Source organism: Copadichromis virginalis, linkage group LG7 (assembly GCF_057382275.1).
Source record: "Copadichromis virginalis isolate Kocher_CV1m ecotype Utaka linkage group LG7, C_Virginalis_male_GT1.1, whole genome shotgun sequence".
NCBI classification, from domain to species: domain Eukaryota; kingdom Metazoa; phylum Chordata; class Actinopteri; order Cichliformes; family Cichlidae; genus Copadichromis; species Copadichromis virginalis.
Genome location: NC_140624.1, coordinates 11021094 through 11042543, shown reverse-complemented (window position 1 = coordinate 11042543; position 21450 = coordinate 11021094). Strand labels below are relative to the sequence as shown.

Here is a 21450-nt window from a genome sequence, read left to right as displayed (position 1 = left end):
AATACATGCAAAAAAAGATCATTTTTAAATGACTTTAACTGAGGCCAGTGATTGGTGCATTGGCTCAGGTTCTCACCATCACAGGACATGCAGCAATCTCTCTGGACTGGGTGTTTACAGTTGGAGGGAGGACAGCGTTTCCTCTGACACTGGACAGAGCCGTCACGGCAAGCACACTCAACACATGGCTCTGATGGGTTATCCCACATCTCCCCATTAACTCGCTGTTGATCTTCATATAAGCAGCCTGAGAAAAAGAGAGAGAGAGAAAAATAATTGATAATAAAGACGCAATAAACAACTGCATCAAATATCAGTAGTGTTCTGATCTTTAATTAAGGACATGACAACTTGTACCTTCGCAGCTCCGACAGCAGTCTTGTTTGATGGGGTGAGAACAGTGAGCGAACGGGCAGCGCTTTCGTTTACAGCGAACTGTCCCGTTGGTGCAGGCACATGATCGACAGTCGTTATTGGGGTCGCTGAAATGCTCCAAGTGACTGTAGGAGCTTTGTTCATACACACAGTCTGACTGAGGAGCTGAAGAAAACAAAAACTGTGAAATTATTTACCATAAAAACTTTCAGGAGTCAGCTTCATAGTCGTTGGTATAACTTATATTTTGCCATCACCAAATCATTTTTGTATTTATATTTAAATTATATTATACTATTCTCTCATTATATATGTATGTAAAGCATACAAACACAGTATTTGACCAGTTCCTATTTGCAGTGTAGTCCTGAAACTGCTATTATTCCTCTTCCTCCTCCATCGTCACAGCAGATTGTCTGCCTCCATTTCACCCAATCTCTAGCATCCTCTTCAGTCACACCAACTTTCTCCATGTCCTCCTTCGCTACATCCATGACACTCCTCTGTGGTCTTCCTCTTTTCCTTCTGCCTGGCAACTCCATATTCAAAACCATTTACCCCTTACATCCACTCTCTTTCCTCTGCACATGTCCAGCCCATTTCAAGTTCGCCTCCCTAGCGTTGCCTCTAACCTCAACCTAAGCTGTTCCTAATATTTCTAATCCTGTCCATCCTGGTTACTCCCAACAAAAATCATAGCATCTCCACTCTTGGCCGTTTCCCTCACCACCTAAGTTTTAATTTCCCGGTCATCTGCTAATTCTTTCCTACGACCCAGAGCCTGCCTCAACTCCTTCCTGAACTCTGCACTCTTTTTCAACTCCCATTATTTAATCCTTGCCTCTGCCTTCACTTGCTTTCTGTTCTTGATTTCCAAATTCATCCTACAGACTACCTAATGAAGCTGCTTAGCTACATTCTCCACTTGCAGTCTCCAACCTCTTTCAGATTGCACCCTCTGCACAAGATGTAGTCCACCTGTCTCCACTCTTTCCTATCTTACCCTATCCTACCCTGTTCTTCTCCCTTCTTGAAATATGCTTTCCCAAAAATTTTCATCCTTTTTGCAAAGCCAACTGCCATCTTTCCTTCCACATTTCTCTGCTTATCACATACCTATCCAGCACCTCACTGCCTCGGTTGTCAATATCTACGTGTCCATGTAAGTCTGTTCAATCTCTCTTCCTTTGAGATTATCCCCCCTCCATTTGGCTCCTTATTGTCACCATGGTAGAACAGTTTAAATCCACCTCCGATGCTCCTTGCTTTTGTGCACACAGCCTTCCTATCTAGCGTCCTTTTTCTCCATCACATCAGCCACCTTTCTTCCTTTACCAATCATAATTCCTACATTTAGAGTCCCTACTCCTACCTTTCCCCCTCTTTTGCTGCTTCTGTATATGCCTTCCCCCACTCCCCTACCTTTGTCTTCACTCAAAAAAACTATTACTAGATGTAGTTTACATTACTAGTGTAAACTTTTGAATTGTGGAGTGACGAAGAGTGCCTTTTTCTTGGTTCAAAGTAGATTTGTGAATTTTTTTATTTGAGGGGGGTAACTGTGCTTTGTACTACTTTTTCTAGATATTTTAAGTCATCAAAAAAGATAAAGAGAATTCTGCAAGAGCAAAAATGGCTTGTATAACAGCGAAAAAAGGCTTTTTAAAACTCTATTTTGTGGCATATTTGGCTGGTGATTCTCTCATGCAATTTTACTGTTGCACTGGAAATTCATTTAGCTAATGCTTTAAAATAACTTTTCAAACAAGCGCCCCAGAAGGACTCTGTTCTTGCATATCCTTACCAGGACACTGGGGACAGCACTCTCCTTGTATCACATGAGGGTTAGAGCAGGTCAGTGGTGGACACCTCTTCATCAGACACTGGACATTTCCATTCTATGACAAACACAAACAGAAATGAAAACCTGCTTTAAGAAGGCAACATGTTATTGAATTAGGTGTTGTACTCATTATTCTTACAGTGCAGCTGCATGTCCTGCATGAGTCAGTAGGATGGGGAAATTGTTGTCCATTGGAATATTCTTTCCCTACATAGCTGCAGCCTGCAGCAGTAAAACAAGCAATGTTGTAATTATGAGATCCTAATTTCTCAGAGTTGTTTATTTTCCTTACAGCAAATGTAAACTTTCTCACCATTGCAGTTGTTCTGGCAGCACTGCCCAGGCATCGGTGCATTACAGCGAGGCTCAGAACATTGTGCCTGATGGCAGTCAATCCTTCCACTCGCACATGTGCACTCCTCACACACACTCACGGGGTTGGGAAAAACATCTCCATTCAAAAACACACGGTTTTCATAGGAGCAGTCTGACAAGAACAAACACACACATTACAGTCACCTCACTCAGAATAGATCACGTTTACCTATGATAAGAATCACAGTCTGAGTTTTAGGTACCTCGACATCTGGGGCAACAGTCTCCAGGTGGGGTGTAGGAGTCCCTGCAGTTAAGCTGAGGACAAGATTGTCTCTCACACTGAACAGTGCCATGCTGAGCATAAGATGAAAGGAGAAGATGTTAGCAGGTGCAAAGATAAAAAGTGATAGGGAATGTGTTAATGAATGGATTCTTACCAGACAAGTGCAGGTGTGGCAAGGTTGGTCAGGGGTCGCGAAACTCTGACCATTGCTATAGACACGTTGGTTATAAGTGCAGCTGTCACAGACTGAACAACAGGAGCCTAAAAAACGAGACAGAGTATTCAGTTTGTTAAAGTATCTCAAAAAATGTGGAATTTGTGAAAAAGTTCATTTTTTCCATAATTTAATTAAGAAACATAAACGTAATATTTTACACATTCATTTCACAAAGTTCAGCAGACACAACCACACTCATGGGGAAGCCTGCTGACTTGAAAATGTCCACACTCCTCAAGGAGAGTAAGCCTTTGCCGAGTAGGCTGGCTTGACTGATCATAGTTTGATATATAGATGCCTGATTTTCACCAGACACACGGCCTAATCATCAAAATTAAAACAAAACAAAAAAGACATATTTCAATTAATGTGTAATAAATATAGCATTTATAAGAGTTAGGGTCACAGTCTTACCAGTAATCCTGGTGGGATGCAGACAGTTGTTGGCAGCACACTGTGTGCGTGTGCATAAGGCCTCTCCATTTGCACAGGTACAGCTGGAACAAGGACCCTCAGGCTGCCAGTTGGACCCCTCATCATATTCCACTCCATCCAGTTCACATGCTGCAATGAGAAAAGAAGGTTTTCATACAGGACACTCACTCGTATGAACCTGCACTCTAAATGTGTATGAGTCAGAAGTTACTTTTGCAGACTGGACAACAAAGATGTGGGTGTCTAATTGGATTGGAGCAGCGGACAGGAGGGCACTTTTCTTCGTTGCAAATTACATTTCCACTCTAAACCAGAGAAGCAACAAAAGAAATGTCAAAGATATTAATGGGCATAAAAAGTGCTATGATCTAGAAAAGAAAAATGCATGAAACAAATGAAGAATCATGCCTCCTCTTGAGTGAAAAAACAAAGAGATTTTTGCACTAGACACACACTTTCTTTGGGTGTATATTGCATAAACTTGCCTTACACCTGCACTGCAGGCAGGGTCCACCCCCAGAAGGGCTGAAAATTTCCCCATCAGCATACACCCTCTGTTCATACTCACACTCTGGAGGAACAAACACAGATAGCTGATTGGTTGTTTCTGTGAAAGTTGAAATGTAGAGGGAACTAGATGCATATTTTGACACTGACCATTGCATGAGGCACAACATTCTCCTCTGTGCTTAGCTGGATGAGTACACTGTGGTGTAGGACATAATGCAGCCATGTGTTCACATGACACTTGACCTGCCTAGCGAAGAAATTGAATATGTATCACTTATTCTTTTAACCTTAGTTGTCACAAATATCATGGCTACTCTGTAAGTTTTGATACATTTTTATTCAGACTTTGTCAGTTTAAACTCACAGAGCAGTAGCATTGGAGGCAGGGGTCTCTCTTTGAGGTGAACCTCTCTCCATTCACATACACTTCGGACTCATATTCACACTGCTCGCATCTACAGGTTCACGTAAACATTGATTAAATATATTTAAAAACAACAAAAAAGGTGAAACTGTACAGGCTTAAATATGATACGGATGATGGTGGTAGGCGGGCTTGTTACCGTGGACAACACTCCCCAGCATGATATACTGGATTGTTACAAGATGGAGCAGAACAGCGAATGCGTGAACACACCATATTTCCATTCTTTGAGAGAAAGAACAAAAAAAACATGATCCTCAATTCATTTACACACACGAAAATCAAATTTAATTGTAACTTATAGACACACCTCACATCTACACTCTTCACAGGGGTCTCCAACAGGGATCACAGCTCCATTAGGGACTTCATGTCCATTCACATCACAGCCTACAAGACACACAAATAGACACATTATGCCTCTACAGTCTAACACATATACAAACCTTATTACACAAAGCAATTAAGCCCACCTTCACAGACTGGACAGCAGGTATTTGGAGGAGGAGCAGTAGGGTTTCTACAGGGAGTGTAACACTGCTCCCTCTCACAGCGAACATAACCATCCTGTGATGAAGAGTGAACAGCATTATTAGAGATGAAGGTGAGTGACCAGATGAAAACCTGAGCATGTAGTTGCTGTCAGACCCACCAAACACTGGCAGATATCACAAGGACTCTCCACCGACCTCCAAGAGTCTCCATTGTTATAATTTACACCAGAATGGGTGCAACCTGTAAACACACATCACATTATTGTACTATTCCTGTGCTTCTAGGTATGAAGATATTAATCTGTACATCTAAACAGATTTTTATCCACCCTAAACCTTTCTGCAAGAAAGATTCTCAGTACAGAGTTCCTAACAACCCGAAACCAACAAGAAGGTCCATTTGTTTTCATATTTGTTGAGTCCTGTCAATTTTTGTGACATTGACAACTGGAAATTTGAGTATATGTGATTAGGACAGCACATGCTATTTGTTATAGTAAAAAAGTGGAACGCAGAATTATTTTGGATAGCTATAAAAATGCCAGTGTAGGCTTACAAGTTATGCACCATGGGTGATACAGTAAAAAGCATGGATGTGGTGAAGGGGTACATGCAGATGGTTGGTATGACAGAAGAGGATGCAAGGGATAGGGTGAGATGGAGGGAGATGCTCTGCTGTGGTGACCCCTAAAGGGACCAGCCAAAAGAAATAAAAAGAAATGATACAATGAATGCCAGACAGAGTTACCAGTGTGCATAAAATGAATGAATGTGTACCTTGCCAAATAGGCAAGTTTAGTTCCTCTCAAATGTATTGTTTAGTATGCTTTATCTTCTCTGTACTTACCTGTGATTTGCTGGGCACAGCCTCCAGGTACATTCCCCTGTGGGCAGTCTTGAGGGGGGCACTCCCTGTTATCCTCCTATTCAAATTAAGAGAAACACAAAATGAGAAAAGGAATGGAAAAAAGGGCCAAAAGACTTCTTAAGCTTATTTAATATTTTTGATTGTCATTTATTATGAAGTAAACATCAAATACTTACATTGCACGTTTGTGTCTGACAGCCAGGTACATTTTCCTCTCTGCAGTCTTGATTAGGGCATGGCTGTTGAGGGCACTGCCTGTTATCCTATTATTAAAAGGAAGACAAACAAAAATTGAGAAAAAAGGAATGGAAAATAGGACCAGCAGAATTCTTCAAGCTTATTAAATATTTTTGATTGTTATTTATTATGGAAAAATATGAAATACTCACATCACACGTTCGTGTCTGACAGCCAGTTACATTTTCCTCTCTGCAGTCTTGATTAGGGCATGGCTGTTGAGGGCACTGCCTGTTATCCTATTATTAAAAGGAAGACAAACAAAAAAATAAAAAAAACTAATGGAAAATGGGACCAGCAGACTTCTTCAACCTTATTAAATATTTTTGATTGTTGTTTATTATGGAAAAGAATGAAATACTCACATCACATGTTCGTGTCTGACAGTCAGGTACATTTTCCTGTGGGCAGTTTTGAGGAGGGCTTGGCTGTTGAGGGCACTGCCTGTTATCCTCCTATTTAAATGAAAAGAAAGTAAAATGAGAGAAAGATCCATCCATCCATCTTTTTGCGCATTATCTCTAAGGGAGAGGCCAGCCACCCTTCAAAGGAAGCTCATTTCTGCCGCTTGTGTCCGTAATCTGTTCCTTCAGTCACTACCCACAGCTCGTGACCATAGGTTAGGGTTGGAATCTCGTTCAACCGGTAAATGGAGAGCTTCACGTTTACACTCAGCCCTCTCTTCACCAAGAAAGGACCGGTACAACATCCCCATCACTGTAGCCACAACACCAACCCGTCTGTAGATCTCCCGCTCCCTTCTCTCGTCACTCGTGAACAAGACTTCAAGAAACTCCTCCACTTGGGGCAGGAACTCGTCCCTGACCAGAGTGGGCACTTCCCCTTTTTCCAGCTGAGGACCATGGCCTGAGATTTGGAGGTGCTGATTCTCATTTTCATTGCTTCACACTTGACTGCTGCGAACCATTCCGGTGCGAGCTGGAGGCCATCGCCCGATGAAGGCAACAGAACAACATCAACTGCAAAAAGCAGGGATTTGATTCTGAGAACACACAAGTGGCCACCAGACGCTCACCTTCAGGCACCCTCCCCGGGCCTGGCTTCAGGGCGGGGCCCTGGTGACCATACCCTACGCAGGATGAATTGTTCCCTTGATCGTATACTCACAGGGGTCTTTTATATCGCTCTTTGAAAGAATGAACTGAAAGCAGTGCCAGAAAAGTTCTTTAAATTCATTAAATGTTTTTGACTGTCATGTGGTTAATTATTAAATACTCACATTACACGTTCTTGTCTGACAGTCAGGTACATTCTCCTCTCTGCAGTCTTGATTAGGGCATCGCTGTTGAGGACACTGCCTGTTATCCTCCTATTAAAATGAAAAAATAAGAAAAAAGGAATGGAAAATAGGAGCAGAAGACTTCTTCAAACTTATTAAACATTTTTCCATTTCTTATGGAAAAATATGAAATACTCACATCACACGTTCGTGTCTGACAGTCAGGTACATTTTCCTGTGGGCAGTTTTGAGGACGGCACGGCTGTTGAGGGCACTGCCTGTTATCCTCCTATTTAAATGAAGAGAAACAAAAATGAGAGAAAGAATCAACAGAAAACAGTGTGAGAAAGGTTGTTTGAGCTCATTAAATGTGTTTGAAAATCATCTGTTGTGGTTAATTATTAAATACTCACATTACATGTTCTTCTCTGACAGTCAGGTACATTCTCTCCTGGGCAGTTTTGAGGAGCGCACGGCTGTTGAGGGCACTGCCTGTTATCCTCCTATTTAAATGAAGAAAAATAAACATAACATAAGCAATGAACAGGAAACAGGACCAGCAGATTTCTTTAGGTTCATTTATTGTTTTTCATTATTATTTTGTTGCGACTGAATATCAAACACGTACATTACACGCTCTTGTCTGACAGCGATCTTCAGTACAGTTGGACCCATTGTGAAAAGGACAATCTGACTGGACCCCTGGAAATCAAACAAAGTCTTTAGATCACAATTTTTTTCTGCGTCTTTAATTGTAAGTTAGGATTTTATGCAGGCTTGGAGTTTTATTCTGCTTTCTTTCTCTGTGTCTCTCTGTCAACCTTTTTCTCTTTACTCTTTGTTGGATCGATCACCTCTGATTCTGCCCATGGCTTGCTTCCTGCACCTGCAACTCACTGCCTGCCTCATTAGTGCTGTTTTTAACATAGCTAAATACTGTGTTTTTACAAGCAGTAAAGCTTTCATTTCCTATTGAAGTTTACAAGTTGAAATCTTGTTGTAAATAAACCTTGCCAGTTGCTTGACTCTGCTCTTTGGTTGTGTTTATGCTGGAGTGTATACTGTAAATAAGAAAATCTAAATTTTTCTGGTGCCACCCTCTGCCATCTCTGTCTGTCTCCACAGGTTTTCTTTACCTTTTCTCACTGAGTCACTGATGAACATCTGGCTTTGCTCCCTTTCCAGTAATAACAAACAGCATGGTTCTCATGTGATATACACGGGCTTGCCTTTACACACGCATACGCATTTTATGGACTGTAACCATAACCAGAATTGTCTTCATACTTTCCGACGTTAAGTCAGACAAGTCTATTAACACTGCAGGATATTTACTGTGGGCGAAACAGAATGTTAGTTTCCTGAGGGATTCCCTACCAAACAGATGAAATCACGGTCTTAATAACTTCCTCTATTATGTCTTTGTCCATTTAAAAGATTATGTTTATAGTACAGCAATCACTGAAGAGAAAAGTCACATTTATTATAAGCATTTACATTCCTCGTTGAATATAATTTGCTGACCTTGGGTATTTCAGCCTTTAATCAATGTAATGACTCAAACAATGTGTTTGTGTGCAAGAGAAGGCAATAATCACCGCGCAAACAAGAGGTTAGTAAAGCTGCCTACTGTGCCTAAAGGCATTTCCTTTAGCAAGCCAAGAATGCATTTGCTAAAAGTGTGAGTCCACAAGTGTGTGTAATCATGGTGCCCTTGCAGCTGTCTGCTCTACGTATGTACTAGCAATGAAGCAAGTGCCAAAGGTAGGTCAGTGGGGTGTAAGAAAGGGGACAGTGGGCTAAATGTAGGGGGCAGCAACTCGTCCCCGGCCCGGGATGGGCATTCTACTTTTTGCTGGCTGAAAACCATGGCCTCAGGTGCTGATTTTCATTCCTGCCGCTTTACATTTGACTGTGAACTGCTCCAGCATGCTGGAGGACATCACCCGATGAAGCCAACAGAACCACATCATCTGCAAATAGCAGAGATGAGATTCTGAGGCCACCAAAGAGGAACCCTCCTGCTATCTGGCTATGCCTAGAAATTCTGTCTAAAAATTGAACTAAGAAGTAGTTTGACACAAATCCAAAATTTTGGTTTACTATGTAGATACAGACAGAAAATATAAAACACAATAAGATACATAAACTTGAACAGGAAAGGGTGATAAAATCCACTGACTACCATATATGAGACTAAAGGTTTGCATTCTGTAAATAACAAATCAAAAGCCGATGACAATGAAAGAGAATACTTCATACACTATTAGAAACTAAAAGAAAGCTATAGTAATACAAAACCTGAAAGAAGGTGGCTTCTAAGCTTGCCTTCATTAGCAATTGTGACCAACCTCAAGCCGTTCTGAAGCTCTGCCATGTAATTCAACATAAGGAAATAGTCAAGTAAGACATATTTGGATGCAAATGATCATTTCCCAAATGTTGCCAATACAAACAAATGCAGTAGAATTTTAAACATAGTTTAAAAGATAAAAGCCATTTTATGAAAGCTTGACCTTATTTAACCTTGAAGAAAAGATCAGAGGTAAAAAGTAATGTAAATGGTCTGTATTTGTGTAGCGCTTTTACTAGTGCCTAAGGACCCCAAAGCGCTTTACACAACCAGTCATCCACCCATTCACACATTGGTGATGGCAAGCTACATTATAGCCACAGCCACCCTGCTGCGCACTGACAGAGGCGAGGCTCCCGGACACTGGCGCCACCGGGCCCTCTGACCACCACCAGTAGGCAACGGATGAAGTGTCTTGCCCAAGGACACAACGACTGAGACTGTCCAAGCCGGGGCTCGAACCGGCAACCTTCCAATTACAAGGCGAACTCCCAACTCTTGAGCCACGATCGCAATACTTAAAATCCCCATATGCCCTATTTTATACTTATATGTTGTCAACACAAATAATGGCAGTAAGAAAAAAAGTTTTAAATAGTTCTATGTAGCATTATCATCACTTTGACCTTTGGATCAATCTATTGATCTTGAAGGAAAGGTCAGAGGTCAAATATGACATATTTTAAATCTTTATATGGTACTTTCTCTACATTGACAATACACACCACACTTAAGAATTATAGTTTCTAATTTATTAGGCTTTTTGTCAGTTTTTCACCAATAAAGTTCACCTTGAAGACCTCGGTGGATCTAAGCCAAATTTTAAAGGATTGTTAACATCACCCCACGCTGGACTTTTACAAAGTTTTATCAGCGATCATTCAAAACCTTATGAGATTTTATATTTACAGACAGTATAACAGACATACACAGAGGAGGAAGGAGGAATTCTCTTAAGGAATCTCTGAGAAACACAAATTTAATGCCAATCTTTTCATGTATAATTGTGTCAGTAGCATTGTTAAAAGGCCCTGAATACATTTTCACCACACAGAGGTTGGACAGCAGTGTTCTTCATAAACATTTTATGAAGCTAGTCTAGTTGACTTCAGTGTGGGTCAAAAATACCTGCCTGTTCTGTTTGTGTCCCCCAGGAAAAACAAAAGCCGTGATAGCTATCAGTAAAGAGCTACTAATTATGTGCAATATTGTTGCTGACAGGAGACACAAAGACATATTTACATTTTCTCCGTATCTTTGTGAATACAACGAATTTAAAATTTGAAAAAACAAAACAATAACATAAAACACCCGTGACAGATCTCACAAACAGACAGAAGCTTAGTCACCTTCTCTGCAATGGTCCGTCAGACATAACTCCAGGAATTTTACACGATTTTGTAGGTTTTTGTTCTGTTATAAAACAAACACACAAACAAAAAAATCTTAGTGTACCCTGCAATTATGTTTCATTATATCATTTTTCGTGAAAACTCATACACCAAGTGTGATCTTTACCTGCCCTCTTATGATGCCCAACTCATCAGTCAGCTTTTTCATCTGTCTCTCCAGCTTCCTCAGTGTCTCATCTTTCTGTTCCTGAGAAGCAGAATTATCACCTCGAGGAGGCTCAGCTCCCTGCATCTGATCACTCTGGATCTCCTGAGGATGATAGCTGGTTTGGTCCTGTGATCTGTGGTTTGTTTGAAGTTTACTGGGTAAATCATTGTGAGGTTTGCTGGAGTCAGTCTGGGAATCTGGGTCATGTGCATCTGGAGGAAATAGATGATCTAAAATAAGAATCAGTCAAATGGTGGAACTCCTCAGAAGTGAAATATACTACATTTTTGACACATTATAAGTTCTGACCAAATGGCAGAATGATATCATCATACACTATATGGTCAAAAGTACTGGGCCACCTACACATTAAGCTTACAGGCGGTGCTCAGCCATGCAAACATATGCCATGAAGCTCTGGGTCCACAGTGTTTGCGCTCAGAAGAGGTTTGAAACTCTGCAGAGAGTTGGTGACTTTGACACATCATGCTCCTGAGCACTTGCCGACCTCGCTCTTTAACTTTATCTGGTCTGCAACCCTCTGAGTTGCTGTGGTTCTTAGCTGCTTCCACTTTGCAATAATAGGAAGTTAGTCAGTTACTAGACCCCGTCGCCAGGAACATCAAATCATCTGCTAAAAACCTTGGTAGGCCTCACTGCACCACTGCCTGTGTGAGTACTCTGTTTCACATACTCTGGCTTCATATATTCACATATTTCTTAGGGCTACTGGGTAATTGGTGATCGGCGTGATTGTGATTGTGAATGGTTGTCTGTTTCTATACATTATGTCTGCAATCGACAGGTGACCGTTCCAGGATGTAACCCCACCTTCCTATAAAAACTGTGACGGACGGAGAGATGGAATCTGCTCTTACCTGTAAGATTGCAGCTCCATGGGCGCCTTGGATATGCTTTCAGTGAAATTTCTGCTGCCTTCAAATATCCCTGCATTTGAAAAAATACAGTCAGTACATAAAATATATAATGTATTTGTTATGTAGAATAATGGCATTGATTATGGATATACTGCATATACTTGGATATACTATCTGATGTTTTATTTGTAATTATGCACACGGTAAATCTAAGCTGACTATATTTCCTGGTACTATTTTCAACAAAAGACAGTCTCCTTCGATTACAAGGTTTATAGGACAATACCTAGTATTGTGTAAAATACAAACAGAGTACTGTTAATAAAGAAGTTCAGATGATGTCTCTCTATGTTCTCTGTGTGGAAGCAAATATGCAGTAAGCAAAGTAAACTCACACTAAATTTACTGCTTCTCTTCCCTAATGTGCTGCCAAGAGTGATGAGAACATCTTGAGGCAGTTCTAGGTTGATCCTGTTCTCATTTTCTATCGGAAAAACTGCAGCTTCTTGACAGTCCACAAAAAATGCCAGTCTGTCAGGCTCCAGGCTCACAGCCAGATGACCCCACTTTTCACTTGCAAAAGGGTTTGTGTCCAGAAGGTTAATGCTGGCAAAGTTGTGCGCTCTTCCTTCAACCTGGTAGTCCACACGCAGGGTGTTATTGACAGTGGAGGAGATGATCTGGAGTATAGGCGAAGATGCAGACGAAAGAGAAAAGATGGTGGCAGTGGATCGAGGCGCCTGGCGCCCCACCACATGAACACCCATGCTACCCTGAAGGTTGGAGTACAGGAAGTGAGAATATTCAGCGGGAAGTGTCAGGTGGGGTGCTCTGTTACGTAGTTTGTAGATCATGCCGCTGCTCGCACTTTTTCGGTGAGGTAGGTTTAGTGCTTCCACAAGATCAATTACTATAAAAGAAATAAGAGACACTGTCACATTCACATCCATATGACATGAGTTCTGGAGTAGAGTACTGTGATTTCTGGGTTATGATGATTGTGAAGCTTTGTGTGAGAGATCTACTGGTCAGTGACCTCAGTGACCTGAAACCAAGATCACCCTTATCTCATCTGTCTGCAATTTCAACTTATGACTCTCTTTAAATCTGATATCTGGTGCTTCAGGACCAGATAGAAATGGAACATGACAATAAAAGCTTGTTTTGTTGTTCGTAGATGTATTTATATTATGTTGAAGTATTGTGAAGTAGATGGACATGCATACAAGGTGAAAAGCAATCACTGCTAGAGGCAAATTGTCCTTTCCAAATGTCAGATTTTGAAATTTTTAAAAACTAAAACTATAGTTTCTTCGAAAATGAACACTCAATATAAACAAATGTGGGACTGGGCAAGAATGAACATTAAAAATCATTAATTACATGTCAGCTTTTGTATTGTGATTTTTTAAAAAGACATTATATCAAGCTTAAGTATTTAAATACCAGGGTTTACTAAAACAAAAAACAACTCCCCACATACCATTTATAGCTCCACTGACTGTGAACAGATTAATTCACACTTAAAGTTATAATTTAAGAAAGTTCGATCAAAACAGTAAAATAAACAATCCATGACCCCCGTGACCCTGTGTGTTAACTTACCATTCTCGTTATCTGCACTAGACTGTCCGTGCAAGAAGAACACGAAGAGCAAATGTATCTCCAGCAGCACAACCGCTCTGAGTTTCCTCTCCATTCTCCTCAGCCAAAAGGGAAAAAAAGCTCAAAATCAAAATACTTTACACAAATATAACAGCATTTATCGTCCTTTTAGCCATGGATCGTTGAGTTTAACGTTCAGTGTGTCACTGCTCCTCGTCAAGCAGACCTCTCCAAAAAGCGCTCAGGGGAAACGTGAAACATCTGGATCTAGTGTTGCCAGATATTGCAGATGGTTTTCAGCCCAAAAGTTATTCAAAACTCTTCAAAATATAAAGATCCTATAGCCGAGTTTACGCTCCACTGTGCTGCTTAGCGTCGAAGAGGAATGAACACAGGCACTGCAGACACACATACTCACACATACGGAGACACACAAATGTGTGCGTGCGTGTGTGTGTGTGAGAGAGCGAGAGAGAGAGAGAGAGAGAGAGAGAGAGAGAGAGAGATTATTGCCAGAGGTCTGGACCACAGTCCCGCCTATCACTTGAAAGCAACCCAAACAGCAACCCGTGCACATCAGTGCTGCACTCACTGCATACGTACACTACGTATAGGAGTCCGTGCGCTTTATTCACCGTGAGCACCTTAACTGTACGTAGGTCCCACTGCACCGCCGTGCGTGTGTGAGCGCGTGTGTGTGTTTGTACTCATGGTACTTGTTTCGAATTAACCCATAAAATTTACATGCAAGAAATAACCGCCAAAATGATCCCAAACACCCGGATTGTTGTTGTGTCGTAATTTTAACCCGCACGATAAATCTTTAGAACCGCTTAACTGGGCGGAAACCCACCCGATCTTACAACACTGCTGAGTCTCTCCTCTGCTGACACAGTCTTACATTCCCCCTTGGGCAGTGATTAAAAGGCAGTAGTGAAATTCTGTTCATTCACAACTTTTATCAAGATATCACATGTTTTACATGAAAGGGGTCGAGGCCGCAGATATTCACGTAAGAGAAATGTTCAGGTGTGCAGAGTTCATCTAGTTTCTAGTACCAAAAAGACATCCGTGACGGCCTTTTCTTGTCTTGTTTTCCTTGTTTTTTCCTCGAAAAAACATCTCCACCCAGTGGAGACCCCTGTTTCTGGTAATCAGCTAAAACCTGGTATGGAGACTGGAAGGGAGCCATGCTGAAGCATCCCAAAATATTTGTGTGTGTGTGTGTGTGTGTGTGTGTGTGTGTGTGAGAGAGAGAGAGAGAGAGAGAGAGAGAGAGAGAGAGAGAGAGAGAGAGAGAGAGTAAATGTGAGTGTTAATGTCTTACTGTTTTGGAAATAACCCCAGTTTGCATCCCACTGTGCCTATCCACCCACCCTCTGTCCCAGGAATCTATATCCCTCATGTTGCTGACATGTTCATCACTGCAATGACTCTTATTTTAGATTCTTTCCCATACAAATCTCATAATTCTTAGCTGTGAAACTTACAGGACAAATAAGACATGCTGTTTTATCTTAATGAAGAGATGATACAACACCCAAGTGATTCTTAATGGATGGAGTTGATGGGAGATTCTCTTATCAGGCCAAATTGCTTTCCATCCATTAACTACACAATTACTGTAGATCTGAACAAAGACCCACCCATCGTGCTAGTTAGATGGTTTTAATCAAAGTTACAAGTCCTCCATCCACCCCATCCCAGAGGAATTCCTCACTTAACTCCTAGAGGGTTGATTGTAGATGCAGAAACTCTTTCAAGGAACTGCTGTTTCAATGTAGCACCAGAGTGGCATTTTGTTCTGTAACAATCAGTGAAAAGTAAAAAGCTGCACTCACCATCACTGTACAGTGGCTCTTTCCTTTTGGAAATGTGGTCTAGTTTCACAGTTAATCTGCAAATAATAATAATTTAAAAAAAAACTGCCCAAAAATCTACCAACCCATAGCCCACAGCCCAAGAGAATAAAGGAGTATTCTTAACTGAACCCACATGGGGGCAAAAAAACAAAAAACACCAAAACATTCCCAGTTTTTAGTGACTGTTAATTCAAGTAAGACTGTTACCCTTTCTGGAAAAAAGGCAGATGCTCACATTGTCAAGGTTAAACTACAGGAGGACTGCCAAGACACAGCTGGGGCAAGTTAACAGAGTAATGAAGGAATTTTGAACAAAATCACAACAATTTATGCAGAAACCTCTTCTGGGACCAGAACATGAACTCCAGGTTAAGTATACTATTCCAGTAAATCAGCCCTTAAAACCTTCCTTCCTTTTTTGTTTAGTCCTTCATTTCTTATTATGAAAATATCCATATATAATAATTTTACAAGTATTATATTTGTTTGAAATCCTTCTGACCAGCTCTGTCTTCAAAAACAGACACAATCCTTTATGTAAATAAGTCTTTTTAAAGAACACGTAAAATTTATTTTGTCAAAAAGTGATTGCCGCGTCTGCCTTGTGATAGAAATGTCATTTTTGGCTCAAAGTGGTTTGTTATTCATGAAAGATTTGTTTGAGAGATTATAGGTCAGCAAGTCATTTACAGCAGTTTAAATACTCCCGATGTGCCAAAAGTGATGTCTGGTATTTAAACTGTTGCACATTATTTGTTGGTCCATAATCTGTCAAACGTAACTCAGAAATATCTTTGATGTATTATCAAGCCAATTTGAACCAGAAACAATACTCCTGCTACAGTATAGAAGCTTCAACCAGGTTTTGGCAAAATGACTTTTATATATGCTTTATTTATCAGGGTACAGCCTGTTACTGGCATTAAAAATGCCTTTTTCAAAACAGATCTGACCACCAGCCAACAGAAATCACAGCATATAACACCACAATCTATAGTAATTGAACCAAAGAGGGCTGGATTGATTATAGCATGTACGATAATGCAATATCATAAAGATACTTGCAGAACGTCATTTCTTTAATGTATATACACTGCTCATACTGATATCATACTGATATTGACTGGGTAATTTTTAGGAACAAAATGACGAAACCTTGGTTGATGGAATTGAAAATGATCAATCTACAGACAGCTGAATACACCCTGAAGATCAAAGAGAAAAAATGATTCAGCAGGCCAGTATGGAGACTGGAAGGGAGCCATGCTGAAGCATCCCAAAATATGTGTGTGTGTGTGTGTGTGTGTGTGTGTGTGTGAGTGAGTGAGTGAGTGAGTGAGTGAGAGAGAGAGAGAGAGAGAGAGAGAGAGAGAGAGAGAGAGAGAAAATGTGAGTGTTAATGTCTTACTGTTTTGGAAATAACCCCAGTTTGCATCCCACTGTGCCTATCCACCCACCCTCTGTCCCAGGAATCTATATCCCTCATGTTGCTGACATGTTCATCACTGCAATGACTCTTATTTTAGATTCTTTCCCATACAAATCTCATAATTCTTAGCTGTGAAACTTACAGGACAAATAAGACATGCTGTTTTATCTTAATGAAGAGATGATACAACACCCAAGTGATTCTTAATGGATGGAGTTGATGGGAGATTCTCTTATCAGGCCAAATTGCTTTCCATCCATTAACTACACAATTACTGTAGATCTGAACAAAGACCCACCCATCGTGCTAGTTAGATGGTTTTAATCAAAGTTACAAGTCCTCCATCCACCCCATCCCAGAGGAATTCCTCACTTAACTCCTAGAGGGTTGATTGTAGATGCAGAAACTCTTTCAAGGAACTGCTGTTTCAATGTAGCACCAGAGTGGCATTTTGTTCTGTAACAATCAGTGAAAAGTAAAAAGCTGCACTCACCATCACTGTATACAATGGCTCTTTCCTTTTGGAAATGTGGTCTAGTTTCACAGTTAATCTGCAAATAATAATAATTAAAAAAAAAACTGCCCAAAAATCTACCAACCCATAGCCCTGGCACATGTTTAAACAAGGAAGGCTTACTCATCAAAATGATCTATTATTAATTCAATTCAATTCAATAAAACTTTATTGATCCTGAAGGTTGACCCCGAAGGAAATTGGGTAAATGGACATAACTTTAGTTTTTTCACCCAAAAATACATGTTCTGAGGTCTGTCTGATATCGGGCTGATATCAGACGGAACTATTACATAATATCAAACAGAATATCAATTCAGCTCTGTAAAGTGTGCAATCATAATGAAACAGTTCATCCTAAGTTGTACATTCAAGCTGCTCTTCATATTTTTGGCCACCAGATGTCACCAGAGATGACTATTGAAAAGCTTATAGTAATGAACCGTTTTTTAACACAAGCTTCAACGCTTCAGAAAGCTTCGTTTGGCCATCACTAGTAATTTGTTTTAAATCAGTTTTACAGTTTTTCTCAGTCGCTTTGGTGCTTTGCTCACATCACTATTAACATTTGCACAACAGTTAGTGTATTTCTCAAAACAATTGGTGCAAACTGCAAAACCCACTTGCTCAAATTCGATAATCCATTCCTCAAAAGCAAATATTCGTGTCAATGAAACTGCCATTGTCATCAAAATGAGAAGTCGTGAAACCATCTTTATGAACAAGATAGTCAAATGGACAATGTAGTATTCTCTCAGTGTTTTCCAATGAAAAAAGGTCAGAACTCGGTGACACTACCTGAAAATGCTCAAGACAGCACTATACACTTTTTGCACAGCCATTTATAGTAAAATCTACAGTAAAGTTAGACATTCCACTGAATACGCATGTTTCACATTTTTACTGTGTAGGCTGTTTGTAACATTGTGCAAAAGAAAAATACTCTACAGTCACGTATTTAGAATAAACCTGAGAAACACCCTTTTGGTAGAGCTGTGCACAAATGTAAACAATATAACAGTACATATTGTAACTGAACATACGTAAATCATTCTAGCACATCCAGATGTTCCTGTCTGTCTGGCCACATATTTTCATCTACATCACAACGGATATCATCCCTTGCGATACAGTGAGGAAAGTATTTCCTATAGTGGCGAATCCACCCTCTGCTGTGATCTCGTCACATGCTGCATCCATGGCTGCTAGCACGGCCAATTGTGCATGTGAATGCCGGTCATAAACCTTCTACCTCCAGGCAGAGAAAAACTCCTCAGGGATTAAGGAATTGGGAGTAGGGAGGGAGATATTCAACCAGCATTCTGTCATGTGCCGCAAACCACTGTCTGACCAGATGTGAGTGGTGAAAACGGAAATTATCCCACAACAATGACCTCCACCCCTCTCATTCTCAGGGACAATGTCCCTGTAAGTGTCTAATGAAGTCAGGAAAGGGAATATGGGTGAGCATGCCATTGTCTGAGATGGCTGCACAGAGAGAGAGAGAGGGGGGGGGGGGGGGGGACAACAGTTGTTCAATTTAGGAGACATTTCCAGGAAAAAAAGTACGCATTTCAAGTGCGGTTACGTCACCGCCACGCAACGACGGCTGTCCCAATTCGAAGTGTACTTCAAATGCATACTCCAAATGCGCCGTCGATTTCCCCAAATATCAAGCGTGGTCCGGTGCACGCTTCGTGGTCCCATATATCCCACAATTCATAGCGCGGCGGTGGGTCTGAATAATTTTGCCGGCAGAAGGGAGCGGCCGAATAGGTTTTTTGTTTTTTTGTTTCCCAAACTTTATTGAACTTATAAAGCGAACAGTCAGTCATTCCAGTTCAGTTTGTACAGTAGACATACAAGGCAAATAAGAGTAACAATATACAGTACAATGAAATAAGAAGGATAAATAAATAAAGGATAAAAAAAAGAAAAAAGGGGGGGGGAATGTGACAGACTTCATAACAACTTTGTACTTGAAAGTTGTGACAGCTCATTCGTTAAACATTTCTGAATGAATTTCAATCAATGATAAACCTTTTTTATTGGAAGTTAATTTAAGGGAGTTTAAGTAATATTCAATTTCAATCAAAAACAAATTAAATGATGGGGTTGAGTTTTGAAATTTACATTTATGTATATGGAATTTCCCTAATAAGATGGAGCGGCCGAAGAGTGAACTGTCAAAAGTACTGAATATGACGTCACTTATTTATGTGCGAATGTTTAATAATTAAAGTTACCACAGTGAGATGACTTTAGTCTCATGAACAACATTAACTAACTAACTAATTAATTACTAACTAATCTTACATGACTGTTCAGCACAGAAATGAAGCCCAACAATCATGTTTTACAGTCCCGTGGTCTCAGCCTCAGATACGCAACTAATCAAAGTGATTGTTGAAATAAGAAGAGAAAATGCTCTCAATTATGGAGACAGTCAAATGGTTTATTTATGTTTGATGTGTGCTTTACATTTGTGTGGCTGTTAATAAAGTTAGCGCGCTCTAGGGGGCGTATGCGTTCATCAAAAATGGCCGAAGGCTGATGTGTGTTTATTCCTCCCTAAATGCTGTTGATGAAGTTTGCCATGCACGTCGGATTTTCCTGTGCATTTTCATACCTCTGCCAACAGTGATGTCATGACAAAAATGAATGACTAACAAAACATTTTTCTCCATTTCTGTCAAACAATGCTGTATGTAACGTGTCTCGCGGTTAGTATCATGGTTGCTAGGCAACCTGAGCAGCACGACGTGTATACCGTCCCATTTCACAAGCCTCTCACTTCCGCATTTCTCGTACTTATAGTACGCACCGTACGTAGTATGCGTAGTGCGCGTACTTCAAGCGTGCAGACCCTGAATTGGGACACAGCCCTTGTGTGTTCAGGAAATGGAAAATGTGTGTTTGGGGAGGAATCCCATTTTGTTTGGACTGTTGGCATTATAAACAAACAGTCCTAAACTCACTGGCTCTAATAGCAGGAACTCCTGCAATTAGCTCCTATTAGCTGCCATTTGGCAAACCTGACACATGCAGTCAAATCTAATTCAAAAGGGAAAGCTTAGCATCATTTTTAAATCAGTTCTGTGTTTTTCTGTTTTTATTGTTTCTACTGATTTTGTTATGAGGAGCTGAAGCTTAACTAACTTTGATTAATCAAACTGACTGTAAATTTATTTAACACTGCACTGATCACTGGAACCTTTGCTGACATTCTTTTTTTTTTTTTTTTTCCGATTGCTTGGACACAAATACCGGATGTGGGAGGGAGACAGAACAAAAGGCAGTAATTTTTATTAAAAAAAAACAAAAAGAAAACAACCTAAAGTCCATTAATCAATGCACTCAGGACAACAAAAAGGGGACTTGTAAAAAAAAAAAGACTTGTACTTAAAAGCTAATTGCAGAAGTCAGAACAGAGAAAGAAATGAGAAACAGCTGAACATAATTACAGTAATCAGGAATGGGAAGTAAACCCCAAACAACACACCAAAGACTTGATAATTAACCAAGTTAAACAGAAAACCCAGAAGACAAGTAAGCTGTGAGACACAAACTCACAGTGAACAAGATTCAAAATGGGCAATGTAGAGGCTGTAATGAGAAAATCAAAATCAGCAAATACATCAACAAAAATCTAAATGATAAATATCAAAAAAACAAAAACATAAAAGTCCAGAAGAGAAACAAAGTGCTCCACAAAATAAAGATATCCGGCAAGTGAGATAGTGCAAGTTTACTCTAAGGGTGTCACACAAACACATTTTAATAATGTTTATGACACACATGCACATGAGATAATATCTTGTCATTTGTGTCGCTACAATTATGGCACACCCAGAATCTCACTGAATGTCTCAAAAAAATATCAGTGTAATAAAGCTAACACTGTGACAACTGTTTTATACATATATTCAGTGAATCCTGCTTGTGCCGTGATATTCAGGACTGCAAACCGAGCAGCATCACTGACTTTCAGCTTGTCGTGTTTGT

The 21450-nt window shown here is 40.3% G+C and overlaps 1 protein-coding gene across 1 annotated transcript in view; it reads right to left on the bottom strand.

Moving 5' to 3' along the window:
• Positions 1 to 14089, bottom strand: part of LOC146704502 (kielin/chordin-like protein) — a 34344-nt gene extending 20255 nt beyond the window's left edge. Inside the window, exons 1-29 of the mRNA XM_085461680.1 lie at positions 13641 to 14089; positions 12431 to 12945; positions 12036 to 12105; positions 11116 to 11387; positions 10947 to 11010; positions 7873 to 7946; positions 7658 to 7747; positions 7444 to 7533; positions 7245 to 7334; positions 6370 to 6459; positions 6157 to 6243; positions 5944 to 6030; positions 5747 to 5822; positions 5058 to 5140; positions 4879 to 4972; positions 4716 to 4795; positions 4545 to 4630; positions 4346 to 4436; positions 4129 to 4228; positions 3957 to 4042; positions 3683 to 3776; positions 3451 to 3600; positions 2974 to 3080; positions 2797 to 2890; positions 2532 to 2705; positions 2358 to 2440; positions 2180 to 2273; positions 358 to 540; positions 77 to 247 (exon numbers count right to left, since the gene is read on the bottom strand). Coding sequence (XP_085317806.1) covers positions 77 to 247; positions 358 to 540; positions 2180 to 2273; positions 2358 to 2440; positions 2532 to 2705; positions 2797 to 2890; positions 2974 to 3080; positions 3451 to 3600; positions 3683 to 3776; positions 3957 to 4042; positions 4129 to 4228; positions 4346 to 4436; positions 4545 to 4630; positions 4716 to 4795; positions 4879 to 4972; positions 5058 to 5140; positions 5747 to 5822; positions 5944 to 6030; positions 6157 to 6243; positions 6370 to 6459; positions 7245 to 7334; positions 7444 to 7533; positions 7658 to 7747; positions 7873 to 7946; positions 10947 to 11010; positions 11116 to 11387; positions 12036 to 12105; positions 12431 to 12945; positions 13641 to 13734 — 3469 coding nt within the window. The 5' untranslated portion in view covers positions 13735 to 14089. The remainder of the gene's footprint in view (positions 1 to 76; positions 248 to 357; positions 541 to 2179; positions 2274 to 2357; positions 2441 to 2531; positions 2706 to 2796; positions 2891 to 2973; positions 3081 to 3450; positions 3601 to 3682; positions 3777 to 3956; positions 4043 to 4128; positions 4229 to 4345; positions 4437 to 4544; positions 4631 to 4715; positions 4796 to 4878; positions 4973 to 5057; positions 5141 to 5746; positions 5823 to 5943; positions 6031 to 6156; positions 6244 to 6369; positions 6460 to 7244; positions 7335 to 7443; positions 7534 to 7657; positions 7748 to 7872; positions 7947 to 10946; positions 11011 to 11115; positions 11388 to 12035; positions 12106 to 12430; positions 12946 to 13640) is intronic.
• Between the last annotated feature and the right edge of the window lie 7361 nt (positions 14090 to 21450).